The following is a 27,558-nucleotide window of genomic DNA, read 5'->3' on the forward strand; positions in this document are numbered from 1 at the left end:
GGCCTGGCTTGAGGAACCACAAGAGAAGGCCCTAGGCACTCAGGATTGGAGACCCGCACAGTCTGGGAAGAAGAGCTGAGGCACAGTGATTGGTTCCCACCTATCAAGAAGAAAAGCCTGGCCCAGTGGGCATAGCTCCACCAACTGGAAGAGAAGTTAATCGAGCTATATGACTGCATGTATTATTATTATTTTTAATGATTATTATTAGTATTTTTAAATTTTTTTTTATTTTATTTTCACTTTTTCTTGTTGATGTAGTTGTTGTTCTTTAACGTTCTTATTAATGGTTTCAATTTTTTTTAATTCTTTTTATTTTATTAGTATTACTATTATTTTTTAAACTTTAATTTCCATTTTTTTACTATCATTATAAAATTTTTTCTTTTTTTTGGTTTTAAATTTTTATTTTTTTCATTTCTTCTTTCTTTCTTTTCACTTTTTTTTTTCTTTTGTCTTCTCACTTCTTTTCAATTTTCCTATTCTCCCTTCCTTGAATTATACCTGCCTACACTCATTCTCTTTAGTGACTTCTTCCCTCCCCTTCTAATATCTCTCCTCCCCAGTGCCTGCAAGCTAGGCAAACCTGCAACCCATGGGCGGGTCAGGTCCAGCAACCTGCCGAGTGACAGAACAGCTACACGTGTCTGCAGGGAACGCGGACAGGACCCACAAGTAGGACAGGGCCGGTGGCTTGCTGAGGGGCGGAACCGACCCCTCCCCCAGTGCCTGCAAGCTAGGCGAACCTTCGACCCATCAGGAGGTTAGGCCCAGCAACCTGCGGAGTGACAGAGGTGCCCCTCGTGCCTGCTGGGTAGGCAGACCTTTGACCGACCAGCAGAGCAGACCTAGGGCCTGCCAGCGTGGTACACGGATCACACCAATTGGAGGAGGATCACAGCCACTACCTGCCCTGCAAGGGTGATTTTTCAACTATACAAGAGCAATATAAATAAATAGAGAGAAAATTTCAAAACACAACAGTTTCACCAAGCAGAAAGAAACGCCAGCAGTATGAAAAGACAAGGAAAGAAAGGATCACAGGCAATGCAGGTCAACTCAACTTTAGAAGAGGTAATAGGTGCAACAGATGGAATGTCAGATAGAGAGGTCAGGATATACATGCTTCAGATGATCTGGAGTCTCAAAGAAGACATGAGACAGCAAAATCAGATAATGAAAGATCACATTGACAAACAAATCCAGGAAGTAAAAGATCAATTTCACAGGGAGATAGAGGTAATAAAAAACAAACAAATAGAAATACTAGAGATGCAGGAAACAATAAACCAACTTAAAAACTCAATTGAGAATACTACCAGCAGAGTTGATCACTTAGAAGATAGAACATCAGACAATGAAGACAGAATATTTCAACTTGAAAAGAACATAGATAGCTCAGCAAGTCTACTAAGAAACCATGAGCAGAACATTCAAGAGCTATGGGATAATATCAAAAGACCAAACTTAAGAGTCATTGGGATACAGGAAGGCACAGAGCTCCATTCCAAAGGAATAAACAGCCTATTCAGTGAAATAATACGAGAAAACTTCCCAGACTTGAAGAATGAGACAGAATCCCAAATCCTAGAAGCCTACAGGACGCCGAATGTGCAAAATCATAAGAGATCCACACCTAGACACATTATAATGAAGATGTCCAACATACAGAATAAGGAGAAAATTTTAAAAGCTGCAAGAGAAAGAAAGCAGATTACATTTAGGGGTAAACCAATCAGGATAACAGCTGATCTCTCAACACAGACTCTGAAAGCTAGAAGATCCTGGAATAACATATTTCAAACACTGAAAGAAAATGGGTTCCAACCAAGAATCGTGTATCCGGCGAAATTAAGCTTCAGGATAGAAGATGAAATTAAAACCTTCCACGATAAACAAAAGTTAAAAGAATTCGCAGCTAGAAAACCATCTCTTCAAAGAATCCTTGGCAAAACATTACAGGAAGAGGAAATGGAAAATAACATTGAAAACCAACTATGGGAGGTAGGACAGTAAAGGGGGGAAAGTAGTCAAAGAGGATAACAAATCAGGTTTAGTAACATTAGTAAACAAATATGGCTAGAAGAACAAACCATATCTCAATAATAACCCTAAATGTTAATGGCTTAAACTCACCAATTAAGAGACACAGGCTAGTAGAATGGATCACAAAACAAGACCCAACAATATGCTGCCTACAGGAGACGCATCTGATAGGAAAAGATATTCATAGACTGAAGGTGAAAGGTTGGGAAAAATCATACCACTCATATGGACTGCGGAAACAAGCAGGAGTGTCCATATTCATATCTAATAAAATAGATTTCAAGCCAAAGTTAATCAAAAGGGATAAAGAAGGACACTTCATACTGCTCAAGGGAACCATACACCAACAAGACATAACAATCATAAATATATATGCCCCAAATAATGGTGCAGCTGTGTTCATCAAGCAAACTCTTCTCAAGTTCAAGAGTCTAATAGACCACCATACAATAATTATGGGAGACTTCAACTCACCTCTCTCACCACTCGACAGATCTACCAAACAAAAGTTAAATAAGGAAACTATAGAACTCAACAACACAATTAACAACCTAGACTTAATTGACATATATAGAGTATACCACCCAACATCAAGTAGTTACACTTTTTTCTCAGCAGCACATGGAACCTTCTCAAAAATAGACCATATATTATGTCACAGGGCAACTCTTAGACAATATAAAGGGGTAGAGATAATACCATGCATCTTATCTGATCATAATGGAATGAAACTGAAAATCAATGATAAAAGAAGGAAGGAAAAATCAAGCATCACTTGGAGAATGAACAATAGGTTGCTGAATGATCAATGGGTTTTAGAAGACATCAAGGAGGAAATTAAAAACTTCCTAGAGTTAAATGAAAACACAGACACAACATATCGGAATCTATGGGACACACTGAAAGCAGTTCTAAGAGGAAAATTCATTGCTTGGAGTTCATTCCTCAAAAAAAGAAAAAACCAACAAATAAATGATCTCATACTTCATCTCAAAAGCCTAGAAAAAGAAGAGCAAAACAACAGCAAAAGAAGTAGAAGGCAAGAAATAATTAAAATCAGAGCTGAAATTAATGAAATTGAAACAAAAGAAACAATTGAAAAAATTGACAAAACTAAAAGTTGGTTCTTTGAAAAAATAAATAAAATTGACAGACCCTTAGCCATGCTAACGAAGAGAAGAAGAGAGAGAACCCAAATTACTAGCATACGGGATGAAAAAGGCAATATCACAACAGACACTTCAGAAATACAGAAGATAATCAGAAATTATTTTGAATCCTTATACTCCAATAAAATAGAAGATAGTGAAGGCATAGATAAATTCCTTAAGTCTTATGATCTGCCCAGATTGAGTCAGGAGGATATAGACAACCTAAACAGACCAATAACAATAGAAGAAATAGAAGAAACCATCAAAAGATTACCAACTAAGAAAAGCCCAGGACCGGATGGGTATACAGCAGAGTTTTACAAAACCTTTAAAGAGGAACTAACACCAATACTTTTCAAGCTATTTCAGGAAATAGAAAAAGAGGGAGAACTTCCAAATTCATTCTACGAGGCCAACATCACCCTGATTCCGAAACCAGACAAAGACACTTCAAAGAAAGAAAACTACAGACCAATATCTCTAATGAACCTTGACGCAAAAATCCTCAATAAAATTCTGGCGAATTGGATTCAAATATATATCAAAAAAATTATACACCATGATCAAGTAGGATTCATCCCTGGGATGCAAGGCTGGTTCAATATACGGAAATCAATAAATGTTATTCACCACATCAATAGACTTAAAAATAAGAACCATATGATCATCTCGATAGATGCAGAAAAAGCATTCGACAAAGTACAGCATCCCTTTATGTTCAAAACTCTAGAAAAATTAGGGATAACTGGATCATACCTCAACATTGTAAAAGCAATCTATGATAAGCCACAGGCCAGCATCATTCTGAATGGAGAAAAATTGAAGGCATTCCCTCTAAGATCTGGTACAAGACAGGGATGCCCTCTCTCACCACTTCTGTTCAACATAGTCCTCGAAACACTGGCCAGAGCAATTAGACAGACGAAAGAAATTAAAGGCATAAAAATAGGAAAAGAAAAACTTAAATTATCACTATTTGCAGATGATATGATTCTATACCTAGCAGACCCAAAAGGGTCCACAAAGAAGCTATTAGAGCTAATAAATGAATTCAGCAAAGTGGCAGGATATAAGATCAACACGCATAAATCAAAGGCATTCCAGTATATCAGCAACAAATCCTCAGAAACAGAAATGAGGACAACTACTCCATTCACAATATCCCCCCAAAAAATAAAATACTTGGGAATCAACCTAACAAAAGAGGTGAAAGATTTATACAATGAAAATTACAAAACCCTAAAGAAAGATATAGAAGAAGACCTTAGAAGATGGAAAAATATACCCTGCTCATGGATAGGCAGAACTAACATCATCAAAATGGCGATATTACCAAAAGTTCTCTATAAGTTCAATGCAATGCCAATCAAAATCCCAACAGCATTTCTTGTAGAAATAGATAAAAGAATCATGAAATTCATATGGAATAATAAAAGACCCAGAATAGCAAAAACAATACTAAGCAGGAAGTGTGAATCAGGCGGTATAGCGATACCAGACTTCAAACTATACTACAGAGCAATAGTAACAAAAACAGCATGGTACTGGTACCAAAACAGGCGGGTGGACCAATGGTACAGAATAGAGGACACAGTAACCAATCCACAAAACTACAACTATCTTATATTTGATAAAGGGGCTAAAAACATGCAAAGGAGGAAGGATAGCATCTTCAACAAATGGTGCTGGGAAAACTGGAAATCCATTTGCACCAAAATGAATCTGAATCCCTATCTCTCGCCATGCACAAAAGTTAACTCAAAATGGATCAAGGAGCTTGATATTAAATCAGAGACACGGCATCTGATAGAAGAAAAAGTTGGTTATGATCTACATACTGTGGGATCAGGCTCCAAATTCCTCAATAGGACACCCATAGCGCAAGAGTTAACAACTAGAATCAACAAATGGGACTTACTCAAACTAAAAAGTTTTTTCTCAGCAAAAGAAACAATAAGAGAGATAAGCAGGGAGCCTACATCCTGGGAACAAATCTTTACTCCACACACTTCAGATAGAGCCCTAATAACCAGAATATATAAAGAACTCAAAAAATTAGACAATAAGATAACAAATAACCCAATCAATAAATGGGCAAAGGACCTGAACAGACACTTCTCAGAGGAGGACATACAATCAATCAATAAGTACATGAAAAAATGCTCACCATCGCTAGCAGTCAGAGAAATGCAAATCAAAACTACCCTAAGATACCATCTCACTCCAGTAAGATTGGCAGCCATTAGGAAGTCAAACAACAATAAGTGCTGGAGAGGATGCGGGGAAAAGGGCACTCTTGTTCATTGCTGGTGGGACTGCAAATTGGTGCAGCCAATTTGGAAAGCAGTATGGAGATTTCTTGGAAAGCTGGGAATGGAACCACCATTTGACCCAGCTATTCCCCTTCTCGGTCTATTCCCTAAAGACCTAACAAGAGCATGCTACAGGGACACTGCTACATCGATGTTCATAGCAGCACAATTCACGATAGCAAGATTGTGGAATCAGCCTAGATGCCCTTCAATAGATGAATGGATAAAAAAAATGTGGCATCTATACACAATGGAGTATTACTCTGCATTAAAAAATGACAAAATCATAGAATTTGGAGGGAAATGGATGGCACTAGAGCAGATTATGCTAAGTGAAGCTAGTCAATCTTTAAAAAACAAATACCAAATGACTCCTTTGATATAAGGGGAGGAAACAAGGACAGGGTAGGGAGGAAGAGCTTGAGAAGAAGATTTACATTAACAGGGGTGAGAGGTGGGAGGGAAAGGAAGTGAGAAGGGAAATCGCATGGAAATGGAAGGCGATCCTCAGGGTTATACAAAATGACATATAAGAGGAAAGGAGGGGTAAGACAGGATAATACAAATGGAAGAAATGATTTACAGTAGAAGGGGTAGAGAGAGAAAAGGGGAGGGGAGGGGAGGGGAGGGGAGGGGAGGGGGGATAGTAGAGAATAAGACAGACAACAGAATACATCAGACACTGGAAAGGCAATATGTCAATCAATGGAAGGGTAACTGATGTGATACAGCAATCTTTATATGGGGTAAAATTGGGAGTTCATAACCCACTTGAATCAAACTGTGAAATATGATGTATTAAGCACTATGTAATGTTTTGAACGACCAACAATAAAAAAAAATCAATATAAAAACAACAATTTAAAAAATCATGGTAGAACAAGTATAAACCAAAATATTTTTGTGTTCCACATGAGCTAAGAGTTTCCTAAAAAGTCAAAGGTCAAACAAATAGGGACAATCAAAATTTCATGCACGGAGAGTAAAGAAAGGCTTATTTATGATGATAGTGTCAACAGATATAATGATAGTGTAGATAGATAGAATCCTTACCAGAAACAAAATTTTGAACAAAGAGTTAAAAGCTAATATCTTTCAATTTTTAAGAATATCAAATGAAATAAAATACCATTCTTTTTAAAATTAAACTATATTTATTCTTGAAAATTTGTCAGTTTCATAGTTGTTAATCTTGTCCCAAATCACTATTTTATTATACAATTACAAGACTGAGAAAGATGTAAGAGTGAATATATTTTATTTTTTTTATAAATATTTATTCTTAAGTTTTAGGTGGACACAATATCTTTATTTTACATATTTATGTGGTGCTAAGGATTGAACCCAGTGCCTCATGCTTGCTGGTAAGCATTCTACCACTGAGCCACAACCCCAGTCCCAAGTGAACATATTTTAAACATTATCTTATTATTAGTATTGTATACAAACCTGAAATTCTCGTAAAAGAGTTGATATGTTGGCTTCATTTGCTAAGTTTGTCAAAATTTCAAGCTACAGTAGAAAAAGAGAAAAGAAGCATCTTAAAACACAAATAAATAGATGAATTAATAGAGGCTAGGCATTTATCCTTTTAAAAACATTTATTTTTTAGTTACAGGTAGACACAATATCTTTATTTTATTTTATGTAGTGTTGAGGATTGAACCAGTGCCTCACACATGCTAGGCGAGCATTCTACCTCTAAGCCACAATCCCAGCCCAAGACTAGGCATTTAATTCAAAGTTAATTTCTATTTTTTAAATAAAACTCACATTGTCACAAATGTGATAAGGCATTATATTCTTCAAGTGAACTTAAGTCTATTTCCTTATGTCTACAAATTGAAGACTAGATAATTACATAGTTCTCAAAAAAATAATTAAGAAAAGCAGAAGCCTACATCTTCACTGCTTATCTTAACTTTACAATTTAAATCTAATTAAACTAAACAATTTAAGCAAGTTTGACTTTTGTTTTCACTAATGAAGTTAGGAAACAACATTTATGTAATATTTCTGTTTTCTAATAAAAAAAAATAATAATTCTCTTGTTTCACACTCCTATCTCCTACCATCCCAAAGACTTAGATCCTTTAATTATCTGGGTTTACAGATATAAATGTGAAGCTACAAGTTCATCTCAAATGGGCTCACTAAAAATATTTGGTTTTTCTCATAAAAATAAATTAATCTGAAGAAAGGCACAAAAAAAGAACAGAATACACGAGACAAACAGAAAACAAAAGATGTAGACATAAACACATTCAGAACAAGAATTATATTAAAAGTAAATGATTTGGGGCTGGGATTGTGGCTCAGCGGTACAGCGCTCGCCTAGCACAGGCGGGACACGGGTTCGGTTCTCAGAACCACATTAAAAAAAAAAGAAGGCATTGTGTTGTGTCTATCTACAAAAAACATTCTCTCTCTCTCTTTTCTCTCTCTTAAAAAAAAAAAGGAAATGATTTAAATACTCTAATTAAAAGGCACATTAAACTGAAAAGTTTTTTCTCAGCAAGAGAAACAATAAGAGAGGTGAATAGAGAGCCTATATCCTGGGAACAAATTTTTACCCCTCACACTTCAGATAGAGCCCTAATATCCAGAATATACAAAGAACTCAAAAAATTAAACAATAAGATAACAAATAACCCAATCAACAAATGGGCCAACGACCTGACCAGACACTTCACAGAGGAGGACATACAATCAATCAACAAGTACATGAAAAATGCTCACCATCTCTAGCAGTCAGAGAAATGCAAATCAAAACCACCTTAAGATACCATCTCACTCCAATAAGATTGGCAGCCATTATGAAGTCAAACAACAATAAGTGTTGGCGAGGATGTGGGGAAAAGGGTACACTTGTACACTGCTGGTGGGACTGCAAATTGGTAAGGCCAATTTGGAAAGCAGTATGGAGATACCTGGGAAAGCTGGGAATGGATCCACCATTTGACCCAGCTAACGCCCTCCTCGGACTATTCCCTGAGGATCTTAAAAGAGCGTACTATAGGGATACTGCCACATCAATGATCATAGCGGCACAATTCACAATAGCTAGACTGTGGAACCAACCTAGATGCCCTTCAATAGATGAATGGATAAAAAAAAAATGTGGCATCTATACAAAATGGAGTACTACGCAGCACTAAAAAATGACAAAATCATAGAATTTGCAGGGAAATGGATGGCATTAGAGCAGATTATGCTAAGCAAAGCTAGCCAATCCTTAAAAAACAAATGCCAAATGTCTTCTTTGATATAAAGAGAGCAACTAAGAACAGAACAGGGAGAAAGAGCATGAGGAAAAGATTAACATTAAACAGAGACGAGTGGGGGGAGAGAAAGGGAGAGAGAAGGGAAAACATATGGAAATGGAAGGAGACCCTCAATGTTACACAAAATTACATAGAAGAGGATGTGAGGGGAAAGGGGGGGAAAACAAGGGAGAGAATTGAACAACAGCAGATGAGGTAGAGAGGGAAGATGGGAGGGGAGGGGAGGGGGGATAGCAGGGGATAGGAAAGGCAGCAGAATACAACAGTCACTAATATGCCATTATGTAAAACTGTGAGTGTGTAACCGATGTGATTCTGCAATCTGTATCTGGGGTAAAAATGGGAGTTCATAACCCAATTGAGTCAAATGTATGAAAGATGATATATCATGAGCTTTGTAATGTTTTGAACAACCAATAAAAATATATATATATAAAAGGAACAGAATGTCGAAAATGTTCTTTACATAGTCTGCGTACAAGCTATTGATTTCTCTATTATATATTTGGAATATTTTCTACAGGTTATAATTTGACTATTCATTTAATTTTAATGAGAATATTTTAACTTTTCAGACAACTTTAAAAAACCAATCTGAGACAATCTGTGAAAACAATCTATGAAAAAGCTACATGTATAATACAAAGAACTGTTTTTTCTCTAAACCACTTGAGACTAGAGTTGCTAATATGTTGTTATATTGTACCCAAATACTTCTATATGTATTTCTGATAAACATGGACAGTTTCTGCAGACCACAAAAAATCAAGAAAATCAGGAAATTAAAATTAATGTCTACAAATTGAAGATTTCAATTTATATACTATAATTGTAAATTATGCATTTCACTGTCTAATAATGTATAATGAAAGGATCCAATTCAATTCCACATACAGTATTTAGTTGTCTCCTTCAGTCAGTTCTTTAGTCGTTCAACTTTCATAACCTCAAAACTTTTCATAATTATAAACCAGTTTTTGGTAAAGTATCCTTTAATTTGTGTCCTAAATTTTCTTATCATTAAACTCAGTTTTCATGTGAATAATTTCCACTTCAGTATTTAATAATAGCTCATCCTTTCCTGATTGGTTTGTAATGTCTTTTATACAATACAACATACGTGGATGGAAGGAGAGCAGAATAAAATAGACATTATTATTGCTGTGGGTATATAACATGACTACATGACCAATGTAATTCTATAACCTGTACACTGAGAAAAATGAGAAAAATGAGAAATTATATCCCATCTGATTCAAATGTATATGTCAAAATCATTGTAGTGTCATGTGTAACTAATTAAGACAAATTAAAAGAAAAGAAAATAAATTTTTAAAAATGTGGAAATGTTTCATATGCATAACTATGTTCCCAGGTTTTCTAGTCTATTCTGTTTACTTTTCTGTCTAAATGCCAAAGGGTTTAATCACTACAGCTTTATATTTAAGGTAATCTAGATTATAATTATCATTCCCTGAAAATACTGTTTCATAATCTCAAGTTAGCAAACTGTTATTTGTCTAATCCCAACTTCAACCTACCAATCCACCTAGCAACAGTAACAGAAAGTTCAAAAAAGTTCATCCAAATTTCACCTTTCTCAATTCTCCCAGAAAATTAGCCTCATCATTGCATTTATAACAGCACTCAATCCAATCTATCATTTAACATACACAGTACAAAAATTATTTATTTACTCTTTCAATAATCGGTGAGTTATTCAAGGTACAGGTAGGTAGCACTGTCTTAACTTTATATATTTTTTAATTTTTTTTCTGTTGTAGATGGACACAATAACTTTAGTTTTATTTATTTTTTAAGTACTGCTGAGCATCAAACCCAGAGCCTCACGCATGCTAGGCAAGCACTCTACCACCGAGTTACGACCCTAGCCCCTTAACTTTATATTTTTTATGTAGCACAGTAACTAGCAATGTAATAATAGAGACTGGAATATGTAAAAAAATCCTTGAATGTATCTACATTGAACTCCATTTTGCATATGCTAGAAGTTACAGAAATATCTCTTCAAAGTATACAGTGTTAAGAGTATCTGAAAATTAAAAGCATACACACCTTCAGTGTCTTGATCATAGTTGGATCAGTTGACCTAACATAGAAACTCTTCAGGTATGGTTCAAACATACCCTAAATTGAAAAAAGAAGCATGTAAATACATATATGATGCATGAATTTGCCTCTTAAATTGTATATTCACAATACACATACCTTTCTCTGAATTGACATAGTTGCTATATTTTGTAGGACAATATACTGCACCTCCCTAGAAGTTAAAAGAGATTTTAAGTAAACAGTATGATAATGAAAAAGATTGAGCAGTAACTTCATAATAAATGAAATTCCTAAATATAATATTCAAAGTTTCTACTAAATCTTACATATTTAAGCTTTATTTAATATGAATTTTTCCTATAAAGTTCTAAAAATTAAATGTGACACATCATAAGGAAGAATAAAACCAATATAAAATCATGACCTACCTATTGCTACGAAGTAAGCGCACTAGTGATTTAGAAATAATGCCAGCTTCTGATTTTGGTGATATGTGCCAATACAACTGAGCAACTGCCATAACCACCTACGAAATAAAACATGAAAATAACAGGAACTTTGAACATTTGAGCACTCTATAATTCCAAATACCTTCTTATACATTATTTCCTTTAAACTCCTTTAAAATCCCAGTGAAGTAAAATGAAATGTGTAATTCTGCAATGAGTTAGAGAAGCTTCCCTCCTCCCCCGCTGCCCCACAATAATTCATGTCTACCCTCTAAAAGTGATCCTGTTGGGAAGTGGAGTCTTAGCAGATGTCAGTAAAGACTGAGATTGGCTGGATTGGCATAGGCCCTGAATCCAATGCAAGTGTTCTTACAAGACAGAGAAAAAGGCAAGGTAAAGAAGATGCGGAGATTAGAGGGAAGCTTCTCTACAAGGCTGGGAATGCCAAAGTTGCAGAAACCACCTAGAGAATAGGAAAGAAGCAGTTTCTCCCTCGGCGCCTCTAAGAGATACTAGTCCTATTTCTATCTTGATTTTGAACTTCTGGCTTCCTGAAACGTAAGAGATTAAATTTCTGTTGTTTTAATCCACTCAGGTTGTGGCAATTTGGATAGCAACACCAGGAAACTAATTTATCTTCAGAAAAGAAAACAGATGTTAAATGAACTGCCCAAGGTGTGACAGCCAGCAGAAAACAAAGCTCCATGCTCCTCCTAGTACTGCTGCTGCTGCTGCTGCTGCTGCTGCTGCTGCTAAGACTAGAAATCGTTACAGAATTGTAAGCATGATTTTGTAAATGAAACCAGATTTTTTAGGATAACAGTAAAAAATAGGTGAAATAAAAAACAAAAAATATATAAGTTATAAAAAAGGAATTAATACTACTTCACTTTTACTAGGTCCATAAAGACCTGATAAACATGTGGCAGGAGTTTTATGTATTCCTAAATAGTATACAGCACATGAAGGTGCTTGAGGTAAAAAGTTTCTTTGAAAACTAAAAAACACTTTCAACTATTTTTTTTTAAAATGCAGTTTCTAAAAGACAGTAGAAAGAATTGGATATAACTTTCCTGTGTTCACATATGAATACACCATTAGAGAAACTTCACATCATGTACAATTGTAAGAATGGAATCTTAATTAGAATATGTTATATTCTATGTCTGTATAAATATGTCAAAATACATGTATATCAAAAAAGAACAAATAAAAAAAAATTTAAGACAAATGCAGTTTATAGGGTCCTAAAATTTATTTTTGTTTAGCACTTTTAAAATATTTAAAAATTTTTTATGGTTTTAAATGGACAGAATGCCTTTATTTTACTTGTTTAAATTTGTGTGGCTAAGGATGAACCCAGTGCCTCATATATGCTAGAGAAGAGTTCAATCCCACCCCTAAAATACTTTCTTACAAGAGTGAAGTAGCTTTCAGACATTAGCTGGGAACTTTAGAAATATAAAAATATTTAATTTCTTCACTTGTAATTTATAAAGATAATTTAACTACAGCATAAACTCTCCTGAATTTAAAATATTATGTGAAAATGTCAATTAATGATAGATCTAATTTACAAGGTGATAGTCATTTTTTAAAAATACTAAAACATACAGTTGGCTAGTATTAGTACATTACCGAAAAAAAAAGCTGAAGCTTAATTTTAATATTTTTTACAGACAAATATTAAGGTCTTTTCTATTACAAGTCTAATCCTACTGGCAAGAATGTAAACTGTACATTCTTCATATGTTGAGATTTCCTTTGATATATTATCTGTTCTCATATATTGGGTAGACTGTGCCCAAATCCTAAAGGATTTCCTCAGTATTTATAAATCCAAGCTTAAAGATTCAATAGTCAGGATTTAAAATGTACAGGCTAATTTGTAAAACATCTAGAAGAAAGCCCCAAATTCTAGAAGGACTAAAATAACCATACAGGCCTTCTACATTTTCCAGTCACATTATGAATACTCTTAATAAAGTACATGCTATAAGCACTTTGCTATGCCCTTTTTTTTTTTTTTTTTGTACTGAAAATTGAACCCAGGGGAACTTCAGTATTGAGTTACATCCTCTTTCCTTTTTGATTTTTATTTATTTTATTCTTGCTAAGTTGCAGAGACTGGCCTTGAATTTGCAATCCTCTTGCCTCGGCCTCCTAAATCACTGGGATTAGAGGCAAGCGCCACAACACCTGGCTCACTTTCCTATTCATAACTATTCGTGCTGCTATCATTTTACTTAGACTATTAGAATAGTCTCCTAATATTCTGCTTCCTGTATCTATCTTCAATCTATACAGCACTGACTAAGTTTACTGGAACAAATTCTCAAAGTCTCTGCAAACTAGAGAATAAGCTTTTTAAAAACTCTACTTACAATTCTTTTAAAAAATTAGCCTTGACTTACATTTAGCAGCATCAAAAAACAAGGTACCAAAATATACTGGGGGGAAAAAGAAACTGTCTCTCTATTGATGACACATCATCAAATAATCAGGGAACTCAAAAAATATGAGGACAAAAAGTGCAAACTAACTCTACATGTTTACCATAAGAATATCAGTAAGTATTTCAATTATAAAATCTCATTTAAATCTGATGGTTTCGATAAACAATCAGATCTTGTATCTAATTGTTCTATCTTTTAAAGCCTCTAAAGTCTTGCAGTGTCCTTCTGGGTTTTTCTGATTGCTTCTTTTATTGTTTCATTTCACTTTTTTCTTTCATACCCCATCTTAACAGATTCAAGTTATTATTTTGTGCTTTATTTATTTATTATTTATTTAGTGACCTGGGGATATAGCTCAGTTGATTTTAAAGGATAATTTAGAATCAACCAGCATGAATTGTAATGAAATTTCATTGAAATAGAAAGGTAATAAAGACTGGCTAGAAAAGAAGAAAATTAAAAAATACTGTGTACAACCAGATACAGTGGAGCATGCCTGTAATCACATTAAGTCATGAGGCTGAGGCAGGAAGATGTCAAATTCCGGGCCAACCTAGACAATTTAGCAAGACATTGTCTCAAAATCAACCAATCTGGAAAGCAGTATGAAGATTCCTGGGAAATGAAACCACCATTTGACCCAGCTATCCCACTCCTTGGTTTATACCCAAAGGACTTAAAAACAGCTTACTACTGGGACACAACCACAACAATGTTTATAGCAGCACAATTCACAATAGCTAAACTGTGGAACCAACCTAGATGCCCCTCAGTAGATGAATAGATTAAAAAAATGTGGTATGTATATACAATGGAATATTACATGTCATTTGCAGGTAAATAGATGGAGTTGGAGAATATAATGTTAAGTGAAATAAGCCAATCCCCCAAAACAAATGCCTAATGTTTTCTCTGACACAGAAGGCAGATTCATAATGGGGATGGGGAGCAAAGTGGGAGGACAAGATGAACTTTGGATAGGGCAAAGGTGAGGCAGGGGCAAGGAGGGGGCACGGGGCTAGAAAAGATGGTGGAATAAGATGAACATCATTACCCTAAGTACATGTATGAAAACACGAATGGTGTGACTCTACTTTGTGTACAAAAACATGAAAAATTGTGCTCTATTTGTGTAGTATGAATTGTATTGCATTCTGCTGTCTTATATAACTAATTAGAAAATTAAAAATACAACAAAAATTAAAAAACAATAAATAGAGTTTGGGAAGCATCTCAGTAGTTCAACCTCCAGTACTGCTTAAAAAAATAAACAAATAAACAAAACTGTGTACAATGTGATTTTTATCTTGGTTAATTTAAAAAAATACACATACCCATATATGTAAATACATGTATATTTATGAAGACAAAAAGATTCTGGAGAAAATGCACCAAATGCTTTTCTTTGTCTTTTCTTTATTTGTTAGTTTTTCTAGTCTATGCCTTCTAATTTTCTATTGTATACAAGTATTCTTCTAAAATATAAAACATTATTTAAAATCAAAAGGTGTCAAACAAAAAAGCCCTTAAAACCCAAATAAAGGTGATTTTTAATTTTATCACTACCAATTTAAGTTTACTAGGTGTGAGGGATAATTTCTGTTATACTTTGTGTTTTAAGTTTTCTTCCAGGTAGATACAAACATTAGGGACTAACATTAGATCTACTACTCCCAGGCATGAGAGAATGAGAAATATACATACTCCTTGTATAAGGAAATATATAATCTAATCAATAGAGAAGCAGCTTGAGCTCATGTCTTAGGAAAAGACAATTCACAAAACCAAAAAAAAGTAATGAAGTCCATTAGGTCAACAACAATGAAACTAGGTATTCTCATCCAAACCTAATTTTGCATACCTGGAAACAGTGAAGGCTGAAATATGGTGAGGTAGTACCTCTCAGAAATTAGGTCTCTAATCTGTACCTCATATGCCATGCTATATTTCCAACTATCCATTATGTGTGCTGGGCTTGTAAATAAATAAATAATAAATGTTCTATTAGCATGCTCAGATGTGATTACTGAATTTACATGCTTTTAATCACTATTTTATTTTTAATATTTATTTATTTATTTTTTAGTTTTTGGCAGACACAACATCTTTGTTGGTATGTGGTGTTGAGGATCGAACCTGGGCCGCACGCATGCCAGGCGAGCGCGCTACCGATTGAGCCACATCCCCAGCCCCTAATCACTATTTTTAAAAAAACCTGTAAATTATTTCTTATACGGGTTTTAACATACCGCTGCATTCCTGCTCTGAAGTAAAGGCTTTGTATTTCTAATTAAGAGTCTATGGTCTGGATCCATAGAATATGGCTTCTTCCTGTCTTCAGTCTTTTCCTTCAGTTCATCATCAGATTCATAAAAATTCTTTTCATTGTCTTCTAGACCGTCATCCTACAAGGAAAAATATCCAATCCTAAGATTAGTTCAGACTTTGAACAGCCTAAGTATTACATTCAAAGAAAACTTTATTTTTTTTTTCATAATAACATTTTACTATGGGGGTAATTTAAAAGTATTATACAACCTATATGGAATAAATGCTTTGTTTTTTCTCATATGTTTTATAACACATTAACTGCCATTTTGTGCTAAAATGCTTTTATTGTATACAGAGCAAATCTTTGAATATTAAATTCCCATAGAAATTCCCATATAGCTCAAAGGGAACAATGGACCATTAGATTTTAAAAAGACTTATAACATGAGAATAACTGAAACCAAAAACCATTTCCATAAATTGTTAGTCACTCTGTAACTAGATCAAAGAGTCAGAAAAAAGAGGAGCATTTTTTGATTAGTAACATAAAAGAAACAATAATAAAGCTTAACAGGTAAGAACTAGTGATTAAGTGGGTTCCTGAGTTGTCATAAAAAAGTCTTAGAGATTTATGAATACCCATAGGAGTTGATTCTAGGCTTTTGTTTTAGATTATTAAGTACACCTTCTTCCCCCCCCCCAAAAAAAAAAAAAGCAACACAGAACTTATAAATCCACACACACAACGGGCCTTGGAAATTGCTTTCCTCTAAAAAGCATGTGTTAGTTACATAAGAGAAAGATGAGTGACCTAAAACCTGAGCAGAGCTTTCAGCAGACACAAAAAAAATACAGAAATAAAAAACTGCAGCTTCAGATTCACCAAAAGGACAATTTTACTAACTCTCCTAGTCTTTGGTTTAAAAGTTAAAGAGTCTACATCGTAAGGAGCAGAGTTGTTCAGACTGAAGATCAGCTTTGAATCATCAGCTCAGTCTACAACCGAGGATTGCAGATTCCCTTACCTAGCACCATGACATTAGCAGACCAAAATCCATCATCTAAAACTTCAAAGTAGTTCAATCATTTATCAAGAAGGAAACAGTGGTATCATTAAGGGTCAGAATACTGTTTCCATTTTGGAGGAAAAGCAAGATATTAAGTGAAGGCAAGAGGGGTCTTCTGAAGTATAATGCTGATTTCTGTTTTGCTTCTAATGCATGTATTTTTCTGTATATATTTCTTTTTTTAAAAATTTTGATTTGTTATATATGACAACAGAATGCATTACAATTCATATTACACATATAGAACACAATTTTTCATATCTCTGGTTGAACACAAAGTAGAGTCACAGCCTTCGTGTCTTCTTACATATACTTAGGGTAATGATGATCATCACATTCCATGGTCTTTCCTACCCCTATATCCCCTCTCTTTTCCTCCCTCCCCTTTTCCCCTTTGCCCTATGTAGAGTTCATTTAATCCTCCCATCCCCCCACACACAGCATATTATGGATCAGCATCCTTAAATCAGAGAAATCATTAGGCATTTGGTTTTCGGGGATTAGCTAATTTCACTTAGCATTATATTCTCCAGCTTCATCCATTTACCTGCAAATGCCATGATTTTATTCTCTTTTAATACTGAGTAATATTCCATTGTATCTATCTACCACATTTTTCTTTATCCATTCATGTAATGGAAGACATCTAGGTTGGATCCACAGTTTAGCTATTGTGAATTGTGCTGCTGTAAACATTGATGTGGTTGTGTCCCTGTAGTATGCTGTTTTTAAGTCCTTTGGGTATAAACCAAGAAGTGGGATAGCTGGGATGAATGGTGATTTCATTCCCAGTATTCCAAAGAATCTCCATACTGCTTTCCATATTGGCTGCACCTATTTGCAGTTCCATCAGCAATGAGGAGTGTGCCTTTTCCCCCACATCCTCATTAACACTTATTGTTGTTTATATTGTAAGAAAAAAGTTAATTAAATGAATATAAACCAAGAGAAACAAAGAGAATAAAAACATACAAAGAATCTAGAAGAGGATAATCAGGGGAATTTCTAAAATGGACTATGTTATAAACTGAATTCTTGTGACCACCTGAAATTCATATATTGAAACCCTAATTCCCAGTGTGATGGTATTATAAGATAGGACTTTGGGGAGGATTAGTACCCCCTCAAAATCAACCCCAGAGAGCTCTCACCCTCTTTCCACCATGTGAGAACAAAGCTAGAAGATGGCCACCTCTGAATCAAAAAGCAGTCCCTTATCAGACATCACAGCTGTCAGCACCTGGATATTAGATTCCAATCTACACAACTGAAATAATATTTGTTGTTTAAATCCCAGTTCAGGATACTTTTGTTATACTAGCCTGAACTATGATAGACTATAGTTAATATGTTCAAGGAATTAAGTGATAAGATTCAACTTTGGGCAGGAAATTCAACCCAGTACAATTTTTACAGAATAGTTTGTATCAATTCGTATATCATTTTTATATGAAGGGCTATAACTCCAGCAAGTGATTATAGAGTTAATTAAATTTGGCAATCTTTTTAAAATTTCAACTTGACTGATTCTACCTATGGAATACTTCTGACTTAATCAGAAGATTTCTGAACTCTTAGAGAAAATAGACTGGACATTTAAATACATTAAGTGGAAAACCCAAAGTTTATACCTTGAAGAACTTTGGATAGTGTTTTTAAAAAATCACTCTCAATTAATATAGTATATATATGATGGAATAAATTTTACTTTCCCCTTAATCAGAAATAGAAAAAGTGGTGCTGGTTAAGCAAGTAAGGTAAATGATATATTATGAAAAATGATTAGTCTGCTTAAAAGTAAAAACAAACGAGTTTTACAGACTTTGAAGCCATAGGCAGAAGTTTCCATTGACTCTACTTCATATGTTAACCATATTTCATAAACATAAAAGAGAGATGAACCAATTTCAATATATCCCTAATGTATATTTGAAAGTAATATTTCAGAAATTCTAGTTTTAGTAGAACTGTTTAATCTTTAGAACTTATTGTATACTTTATATTTCTTATGTAGAGATTGATATTAAACAGTCTCAATTACATATCTATGAATTTAGAACTAAGTATAAAGGCTCCTGATACATAGCTATTATAAAACTTTTATACATTGTTCTATGAATTAATCCCTTTTCCAGAGTACTTTATACATATTATTTTAAACACGTTGATAGTTTAGATTCTTGGCACATAGATAATAAAGGGCAAAACTTAAAAAAGAAATAAAGATTAAATTATATTTCCATTGTCAAGGGATAGGAAAAGAGAAATGTGTTTTAGAAATATTAGCACTTGAAAGGTTAAAAAAGGGCCAATTACCTGGTGCCTAACAGAAGAAAAAGTAGGCCAAAATCTCCATCATGACAGATTAGGCCCCAACTTCCTTAATAAGACTCCTATAGCACAAGAATTAAAACCAAGAATCAATAAATGGGATGGATTCAAACTCAAAAGCTTCTTCTCAGCAAAAGAAACAATGAGTGAAGTGAATAGAGACCCTACAGAATGGGAGCAAATTTTACCATATGCACATCAGAGAGAGCACTAATCTCTAGGATATATAAAGAACTCAAAAATCTTAACTCCAAAAAAAAAAAAAACAAATAACTCAGTAAATAAATGAGCCAAGGAACTGAAGAGACACTTCTCAGAAAATGATATACAATCAATCAACAAATATATGAAAAATGTTCAACATCTCTAGCAATTAGAGAAATGCAAATCAAAACTACTCTAAGATTTCATCTCTTTCCAGTCAGAGTGGCAACTATTATGAAGACAAACAACAATAAGTGTTAATGAGGATGTGGGGGAAAAGGCACACTCCTCATTGCTGATGGAACTGCAAATAGGTGCAGCCCATATGGAAAGCAGTATGGAGATTCTTTGGAATACTGGGAATGAAATCACCATTCATCCCAGCTATCCCACTTCTTGGTTTATACCCAAAGGACTTAAAAACAGCATACTACAGGGACACAACCACATCAATGTTTACAGCAGCACAATTCACAATAGCTAAACTGTGGATCCAACCTAGATGTCTTCCATTACATGAATGGATAAAGAAAAATGTGGTATATAGACACAATGGAATATTACTCAGCATTAAAAGAGAATAAAATTATAGTATTTGCAGGTAAATGGATGGAGTTAGAGAATATCATGCTAAGTGAAGTAAGCAAATCCCCAAAAAACAAATGCTGAATGTCTTCTGGGACATAAGGATGCTGATTCATAGTGGGGATGTGGGGGAACATGGGAGGAATAGATAAACTTTAGATAAGGCAAAGGGGATGGGAAAGGAGTGGGCAGGGGCCTAGAAAAGATGGTGGAATGAGATGAACATCATTACCTTAAGTACATGTATGAAAACACGAATGCTGTGACTCTACTTTGTGTTCAACCAGAGACATGAAAAATTGTGCTCTATTTGCGTAATATGAACTGAATTGCATTCTGCTGTCATTTTAACAAATTAGAATAAATAAAATAAAATCAAAAAAAGGGTCAATTATTGCATTTGTTATTTCTATTGGTCCTAATAAAATAAGGCATTATCCCACATGAAATTGCTAGCTGGTAATAATTAAAATATTTTAATTATTAATTAATAAATAATATTATTTCATGATTAATTATGGTATTAATCATAACATTTAATTAATATTATAGTTTTTTTATAATGTGGCAATTTTTCTAAACTATACAATCACTCAGTAATGCCAGCTTTCCTCCCATGTAATACTGACATTTCTATTCCAGGACTAGAACCATTTGATTGAAATCTGATTGATACAGAAAACATTACCAATAAACCATAAATCCTATCTTTTATACTTTGAAAAATTGGTTCTAGAGCTAAGGCAATCAGAATTAACCTAGCTTATCAAGTATTTTAATAAACAAAAACACTTCCAAAGGCAAAGCTGAAATCTTTGAGCAATAAAAGTAAATAACAATAATATTAATCATAACCTCAAATAAAAGTTATCTATAAGTTCATACTGATATAAACAAGTGACTTGACTATCAAGCAAATGGGTGAGAAAGGATAAATCTTCCCTACAAAAGAATTTTAAATAATAACTATGATAACACATGAATAAGTATTGAAGGTCTGGAATGCGGTTCTATGGCAGCATCACTTCCATACTCCAAGGTGATGTGCATCTCTAACAGCCTATACAGAATTAAAAGTGTCTCCCAATGTATTATGTATTGAATGACTAGATAAGGAGTTCCATTTATAATAAGAAAACAAATCCCCAAAATGGATGCAATAAAACTGCTTAATAAAATCAGTATAAAATGTTCCATTTATAAATCAGCAGTTTATTTTTCTGTTTTAAAATACATTATGAAGGGCTGAGGTTGTGGCTCAGAGGTAAAGCACTCACCAGAAATAAATATATTGTGTCCACCTATAACTAAAAAATAAATATTAAAAAATACATTATGAAATGAAAGTAGATTATGTACAACAGACTATAATTTTTCCATATATCTTAAAAATACCCATCAAGCTGGATTAGGAAAAAACCTGCTTTAAATTCTTCCATGTGGAAAATAAGAACCAACTCACAGAAAAAACTCTGGTTTCTGTAAAGATGATTTTAGAAATACAATCTCAAATAGATATAGATGAAATTATTTATCTAGAATTTTATATGAAATCTGGGAGTGTTGTGGAGGTTAAGTTGAAACAAAAGCAGCCATGAATTGATACACTATGTACCCACATGATATGTGTACAGGCATTCATTACATCATTAGCCTTACTGTTGTGTGTTTAAATTTTTCTAGAATTGAAAACACAAGAGATTAACTTCAAATTCTTATTATAAAACTCCAGCAATCAAGACATTGTGATATTATTAGAGGAATACATAAAAATATCAGTAGAACAGAATAGAAAGCCCAGAAATAGATTGCTACAAATAGTCAACTACATTCACAAAAAGAGCCAAGATAACACAATGAAGAAAAAGATAAATCTTTTAAACAAATATTGCTGGGACAATTGGATACCCACGTGTAAAAAAATGAATCTGGACACACACCTAATTATTTTCACAAAAAATTAACCCAAAATGTACCACAGATAAAAACGTAAAACATAAAACTATAAACTTCTAGAGGATACTACAGAAGAAAATCTAGATGAACTTGAATATGGCAGTTTCTAGATACAACACCAAAGGTACAACCTGTGAAAGAAACATTTGATAAGCTGGTCTTAATTAAAAACTTTGGTCTGAAAAAGACAAGGTCAAGAGAATTAGGAGCAAATCTACAAAAAAAGAGAAAATATTTACAAAAGATCCACATGATAAAGAGCAATTACCAGGGGCTGTGGCTCAGTGGTAGTACACTTGCCTGGCATGTGCGAGGCACTGGTTCGATTCTCAGCACCACATACCAATAAATAAAATAAAGATCTATCAACAACTAAAAAATTTTTTTTTAAAAAAAGAACAATTACTCAAAATATACCAAGAACCCTTAAACCTTGAGAACAGTAAACAAGTAATACAATTTTTTAAATGAGCTAAATAACCTAAACAAACACCTTACCAAAAAATACACAGATGGCAAATAAGCATACAAGATGTTCTAAGTCTTATATCATGAGCGAACTGCAAAATGAAATGATAATAGAATAGTACACACCCATTAGGATGGGTTAGGCAGGAGGGAGCCATGAATGGGCAAAGCACAGAAGACTATGAGGATAACAAAACTATTCCATGAAAAACATAATGGAGTATCCATGTCATCATAAACCTGCCAAAATCCATAGGATGTAAAATATCAAGTATGAACTGTAGTGTAAACTATGGGTTTTGGGAAATAAAAAATGTTTTAATGTAGGTTCACTGATTGTTTTTAACATGTTAAGAAGGTGGAGGTTTAGCATTTGTAGGAAACTGCAATGTTTTCAACTATGTACCTATAAATGTTCTTAATTTTTTAAAGCATATTTTAAAAAATGGTGAATTTAATATATCTGAATCCATGTCATATGGGTCTCCCTCCACTCAACTGTGCCACTCAAATGTTGGGGGAAGAAACTGAATAAACACAGCTTTCATTTTGCTCTAAAATATTCACCTTGAGGTGATAGAAATGTTGTTCCATTAAATATAAGTTTTATGAAGGCAAAAAAATCCATTTTACTCTACAAAAATTTGGAAAAGGCACTCTATATAGCCTTAAAGTACTATTATATAGATTTAAGAAATATTTTAAAAATGTGAAATGATAAGTATCATAAGTAGTAATACTATCTATAGATTTTGTGCCTGAAGTTCAAATACAAATGTTCACAGACACTGCAGTAAGTCAGTATCTGAACCCACAATTTTATACTCTTAGATAATCTTTGTTTTTTAGAGGAATATTAAGACACGAGGAGATGGTCATTTAATCTGAATGGATTTGCTAACAGTTAATCATAAACTACGGTCTATTTGTCAGTTCATAATGAATAACAGAGAAAAGTTAAAACTGCACACAGCAAAATGTGCTTGTATCTAAAAGTTGATAAAAGTTTAAAATATTTTTGAAATATACACACTTCTGCAACATGTGACCAGTAACACTAGACTTAGTAAAAATAATAGGCAAGTGGGGCTGAGGTAATCTTTAATAAACATTTTCACAAAAACCTCTGAATCCTTTCTATAACCCCATGAAATTTTCAAAGCAGGTATTTACTATCTTTTCCATTAATGAAAGAACTAAGGGGCAGACAATTTACATGAATTCTTAATAGTCACAAAGATTAAAAGTGAAGGGGCTAGAACTTGAAATCAGGATTGAATATTTTTGTCTCCTTTATTATCCTGGCATTTATAACAGTCAATTAGATCACACTGAATGTACCCACTTGATTTCTGAATTCCAAGATAGTCAGAAGGGCTGCAGCTATCCTTAAGACAGGATAAAACAATTGCTATAGACAGGTGGGTATTTTAGAATATGCCTTAATATTTTGTTTTAGATTTTTTGATTTTGGTACTAGGGATTTAATACAGGGGTACTTTATCAATGAGCCACATTCCCTGCCCCTCTCCTTTTTTTTTTAATTTTGAGACCAGTCCCCACTAAGTTGCTGAGGGCTTCACTAAGTTACTGAGGCTAGCCTCAAACTTGGAATCCTTCTGTTTCAGCCTCCTCGGTCACTGGGATTACAGATGTGCACCTCCATACCCAGTTTGCCTTATTAAAAGTGATTCAGGAGAACCCATCGTGACACTCCCATATGTTATGATCTGTATTTGAAATGTCCCCTAAAATCCTATGAGTTAAAAACATGATCTATTTGATGGGATTAACCCACTTCATGGATTAATCCGTTGACAGCTAGATGGACTACTTCGAGGTAGGACCTATTTGGAGGAGTAAGTCATTGGGGGCATGCCCCAGAAAAGTTTACCTTCTTCTTATTTATTCTCTCTTCCCTTTTCTTGCCCTTTTGCACACCCCCACCACCATCTTTCTGGCTGCTATGAGCTGAGCAACTTTCTTGCACCCTTCCACCATAATGTTCTGCTCCACCTCAGTTCCAGAGCAAACAGAGCCTACCATGATCTGATCTCTGAAACCATGTGCCAAAATAAAATTTTTCTTCTTCTAAGTTTATCTTGTCAGGTAGTTTGGCCACAGATGAAAAGCTGACTGATATACCATGTAATCTGAGATACTATATTAGTCATTTCAGACTGCTACAAAAAATTACCAGAGAGTGATAGCAAATGAAGACCATCTCCTCCTGGCTGGAAAACAGCCACCTCACATAGTGGAAAGAGTAAAGCAAGCTCTCTGATGTCTATTCTTCTAAGGACACTACTTCCATTGTGAGGTCCCTAACATCATGACGTCGTCTTAAACCTAATTAGTTCTCAAAGGCCCTGCCTCCAAATACCATCACATTGAGAATTAGGGCTTTAACATAAAGCTGGAAGTAATGCAAACATTCATTCCATCACAAATACCATAGAGGCATATTAGAGATTCCTCTCTCTTTTATTGGGTTAGATATGACTAACCCAATAGATAAGACTAAGTAATTAAAAGCATCATAAACACTCAGAAAAGTTAGCTATTGATATGGAAAGCACATATTATAAAAAATGAATTCACACAAAAAAACTTTTTCACGTTTAATAAAACTTTCAACTTTTTTCTGAAAGAAAAAAAAAGTGAAGTCTTCTTCCCCCAAATTCAGTTCTATGTAAAAGAATACAAAGTGTGAAAACTGCTTTGAGATTTTTTTTTCTTTTGTGAGGAAACCGCTATGCTATTCACCTTACATGTTTTATAATACAGCCCAGTAACCACCATACCACACAGGTGGATGTGTGGATTTGAGGACCATTGAACACTAAATCTCCCCCAATACGCCACTATGAAAATTCACAGTGTTCAATTGCCCACAACACTTCTCATTTCTTATGACTTCATGTTCAGCTCTAGTATGTAAGAAACAAGCTTTCTGAATACAATAGTTTCCAAACTTTGTTACTGAGCAATCTGAAGGATCTACATAAAACATATTTCAAATTTCTCTGAAATAAATATGCTCAAGACACATGTCAGACTTAGGGCTAAGGGTTCCAAGACATGATAAATAAGTACTTTAATTATTTGAAAAAAAAATTTACAGCATTAGGTGTAGATTAGTTAAGTATCACTTTTTGTTAAGCTCAATGCATTTTAGAGTAGCTTTCATTCAATCACAAATCATGAAATAAAATTAAAGTAAAATTTATCATGATTCTTCATGTATGTATTATTTCTTTAATCCCTGAAACAAAGAGATTTTATTAGGAACAGGAAGGCAAATCTGTACTGAATTAAAATCAATAAATTTAATTCTCATTTAGGATATAAAAACAAATGGGTTGAAGCAGATGGGTAATAATGTTTGTGGAAATTCTGGAAAGAAGGGAAAAAATCAGTAGAGAGAGAGAGAGAGAGAGAGAGAGAGAGAGTGTGTGTGTGTGTGTGTGTGTGTGTGTGTAACTCCTATGGAAAACTCCAATACTTAGAGAGATATGAAAAATTGTGACCTAAAAAATAAACTCCAATACTTAAAAAAAAATTATATATACATACACACACATACACACACACACACACACACACACACACACACACACTTACTTAAAACTCTAAATGAACTGAGGGCAAGGAACTAGAATTCCAAGAAACAGCAATTTAATGTTTCTTAAAAAGCAAAATCAAAAACACTCAGTGTTTAAAAAAATCTATACATAAAATATAAAATTTTGTAAAGGACCATTTCATTTTCATTAATTCCAAATATCCGTATATCTAAATTAAAGGACACACTTCAATCACTAGAAAAAGCTATGTAAACAAGTTTTTAAAAGATAAGGGGCAGGCCACATTCTTATGGCAGAAGCCAGCAGTTCTACTCCTAGAGAAAGGAAACTACATGTTCACTTTAAGATCTGTGGCACTGAAGGCAAGGGTTACAGCTCCACAGGTATACAAAAGATTTAAGATTCAAAAATAAGCAAGCTACTCTGTGACTGCCAAAGGGAGAGGGAAAGGAGAGACAGGGAAGGAGGGATAAATGTGGGTTTGAATGTATAAACGGAGGAACAAGAAAGTTCAAACTTTGACTTTTTTGACCTTTCAATTATCTAGCTAACACTTTAGGATTAAAAAGCTTAAATTTCCTAACCTCAAATCATCTCAGAAATAAATACTCCTTTATTAAAATATCCACAAAGAGAAATCACCAAGAAATACATACTAAACCAAACAAAATGGCTAAAATTAATAATAACATCACCATATAAAGGTGATGATGTTAAATAACCAAAATCCCCATTTATTGTTATAATCATGAATATAATCATAGTTGTTGTGGTCTGAATGTGACCCCTGCAAATTCTAAGGGTTAACCCCCAGTATTTGGAGATACTCCCATTATCCACAAATGTGATTGTATTTGGAAACAGGGCCTTTAAAGAGGTGATTAAATTTTTTAAAAAAATTAAATTTGTCTAATTAGTTATATATGACAATAGAATGCATTTTGACATGCTGTACACAAATGGAGCACAACTTCTCCTTCCTCTGGCTGAACACAGTATGAAGTCATACCAGTAGTGTAATATAGGGTAATAATGTCCGTCTCATTCCATCATCCTTTTCCTTCCTACCCTCCCTCCCCTCCCCTAAATTAGCCCCTAATCCAATCTGACTACTGTCAGAGGAGGAGATTTGAGCAGGCACAGAGACACTGAAGATGCATATGTAAAGTGGAAATATCATGTGAGGACACAGAGAGAAAGTGGCTATCTATAAGCAAAGGACAGAGACCGCAGGAGAAACTAAACCTAGTAACTCCTTGATCTCTGATTTCCAAATTTTAGAACTGTGAGGAAATAAATTTAAGTCACTTGGTCTGTG

The 27,558-nt window shown here is 34.1% G+C and overlaps 1 protein-coding gene across 3 annotated transcripts in view; it reads right to left on the minus strand.

Annotated features, from left to right (window-relative positions):
- Ap3b1 (adaptor related protein complex 3 subunit beta 1) overlaps positions 1–27,558 on the minus strand; it is a 248,121-nt gene that overhangs the window by 133,129 nt on the left and 87,434 nt on the right. For all 3 annotated transcript variants that reach the window (XM_026393221.2, XM_026393223.2, XM_026393222.2), the window contains exons 8-12: positions 16,021–16,176; positions 11,295–11,392; positions 11,023–11,077; positions 10,870–10,941; positions 6,959–7,021 (exon numbers count right to left, since the gene is read on the minus strand). In XM_026393221.2, the coding sequence (XP_026249006.2) occupies positions 6,959–7,021; positions 10,870–10,941; positions 11,023–11,077; positions 11,295–11,392; positions 16,021–16,176 (444 nt within the window). The remainder of the gene's footprint in view (positions 1–6,958; positions 7,022–10,869; positions 10,942–11,022; positions 11,078–11,294; positions 11,393–16,020; positions 16,177–27,558) is intronic.

This window comes from Urocitellus parryii, chromosome 1 (genome assembly GCF_045843805.1).
Source record: "Urocitellus parryii isolate mUroPar1 chromosome 1, mUroPar1.hap1, whole genome shotgun sequence".
Lineage (NCBI taxonomy): Eukaryota > Metazoa > Chordata > Mammalia > Rodentia > Sciuridae > Urocitellus > Urocitellus parryii.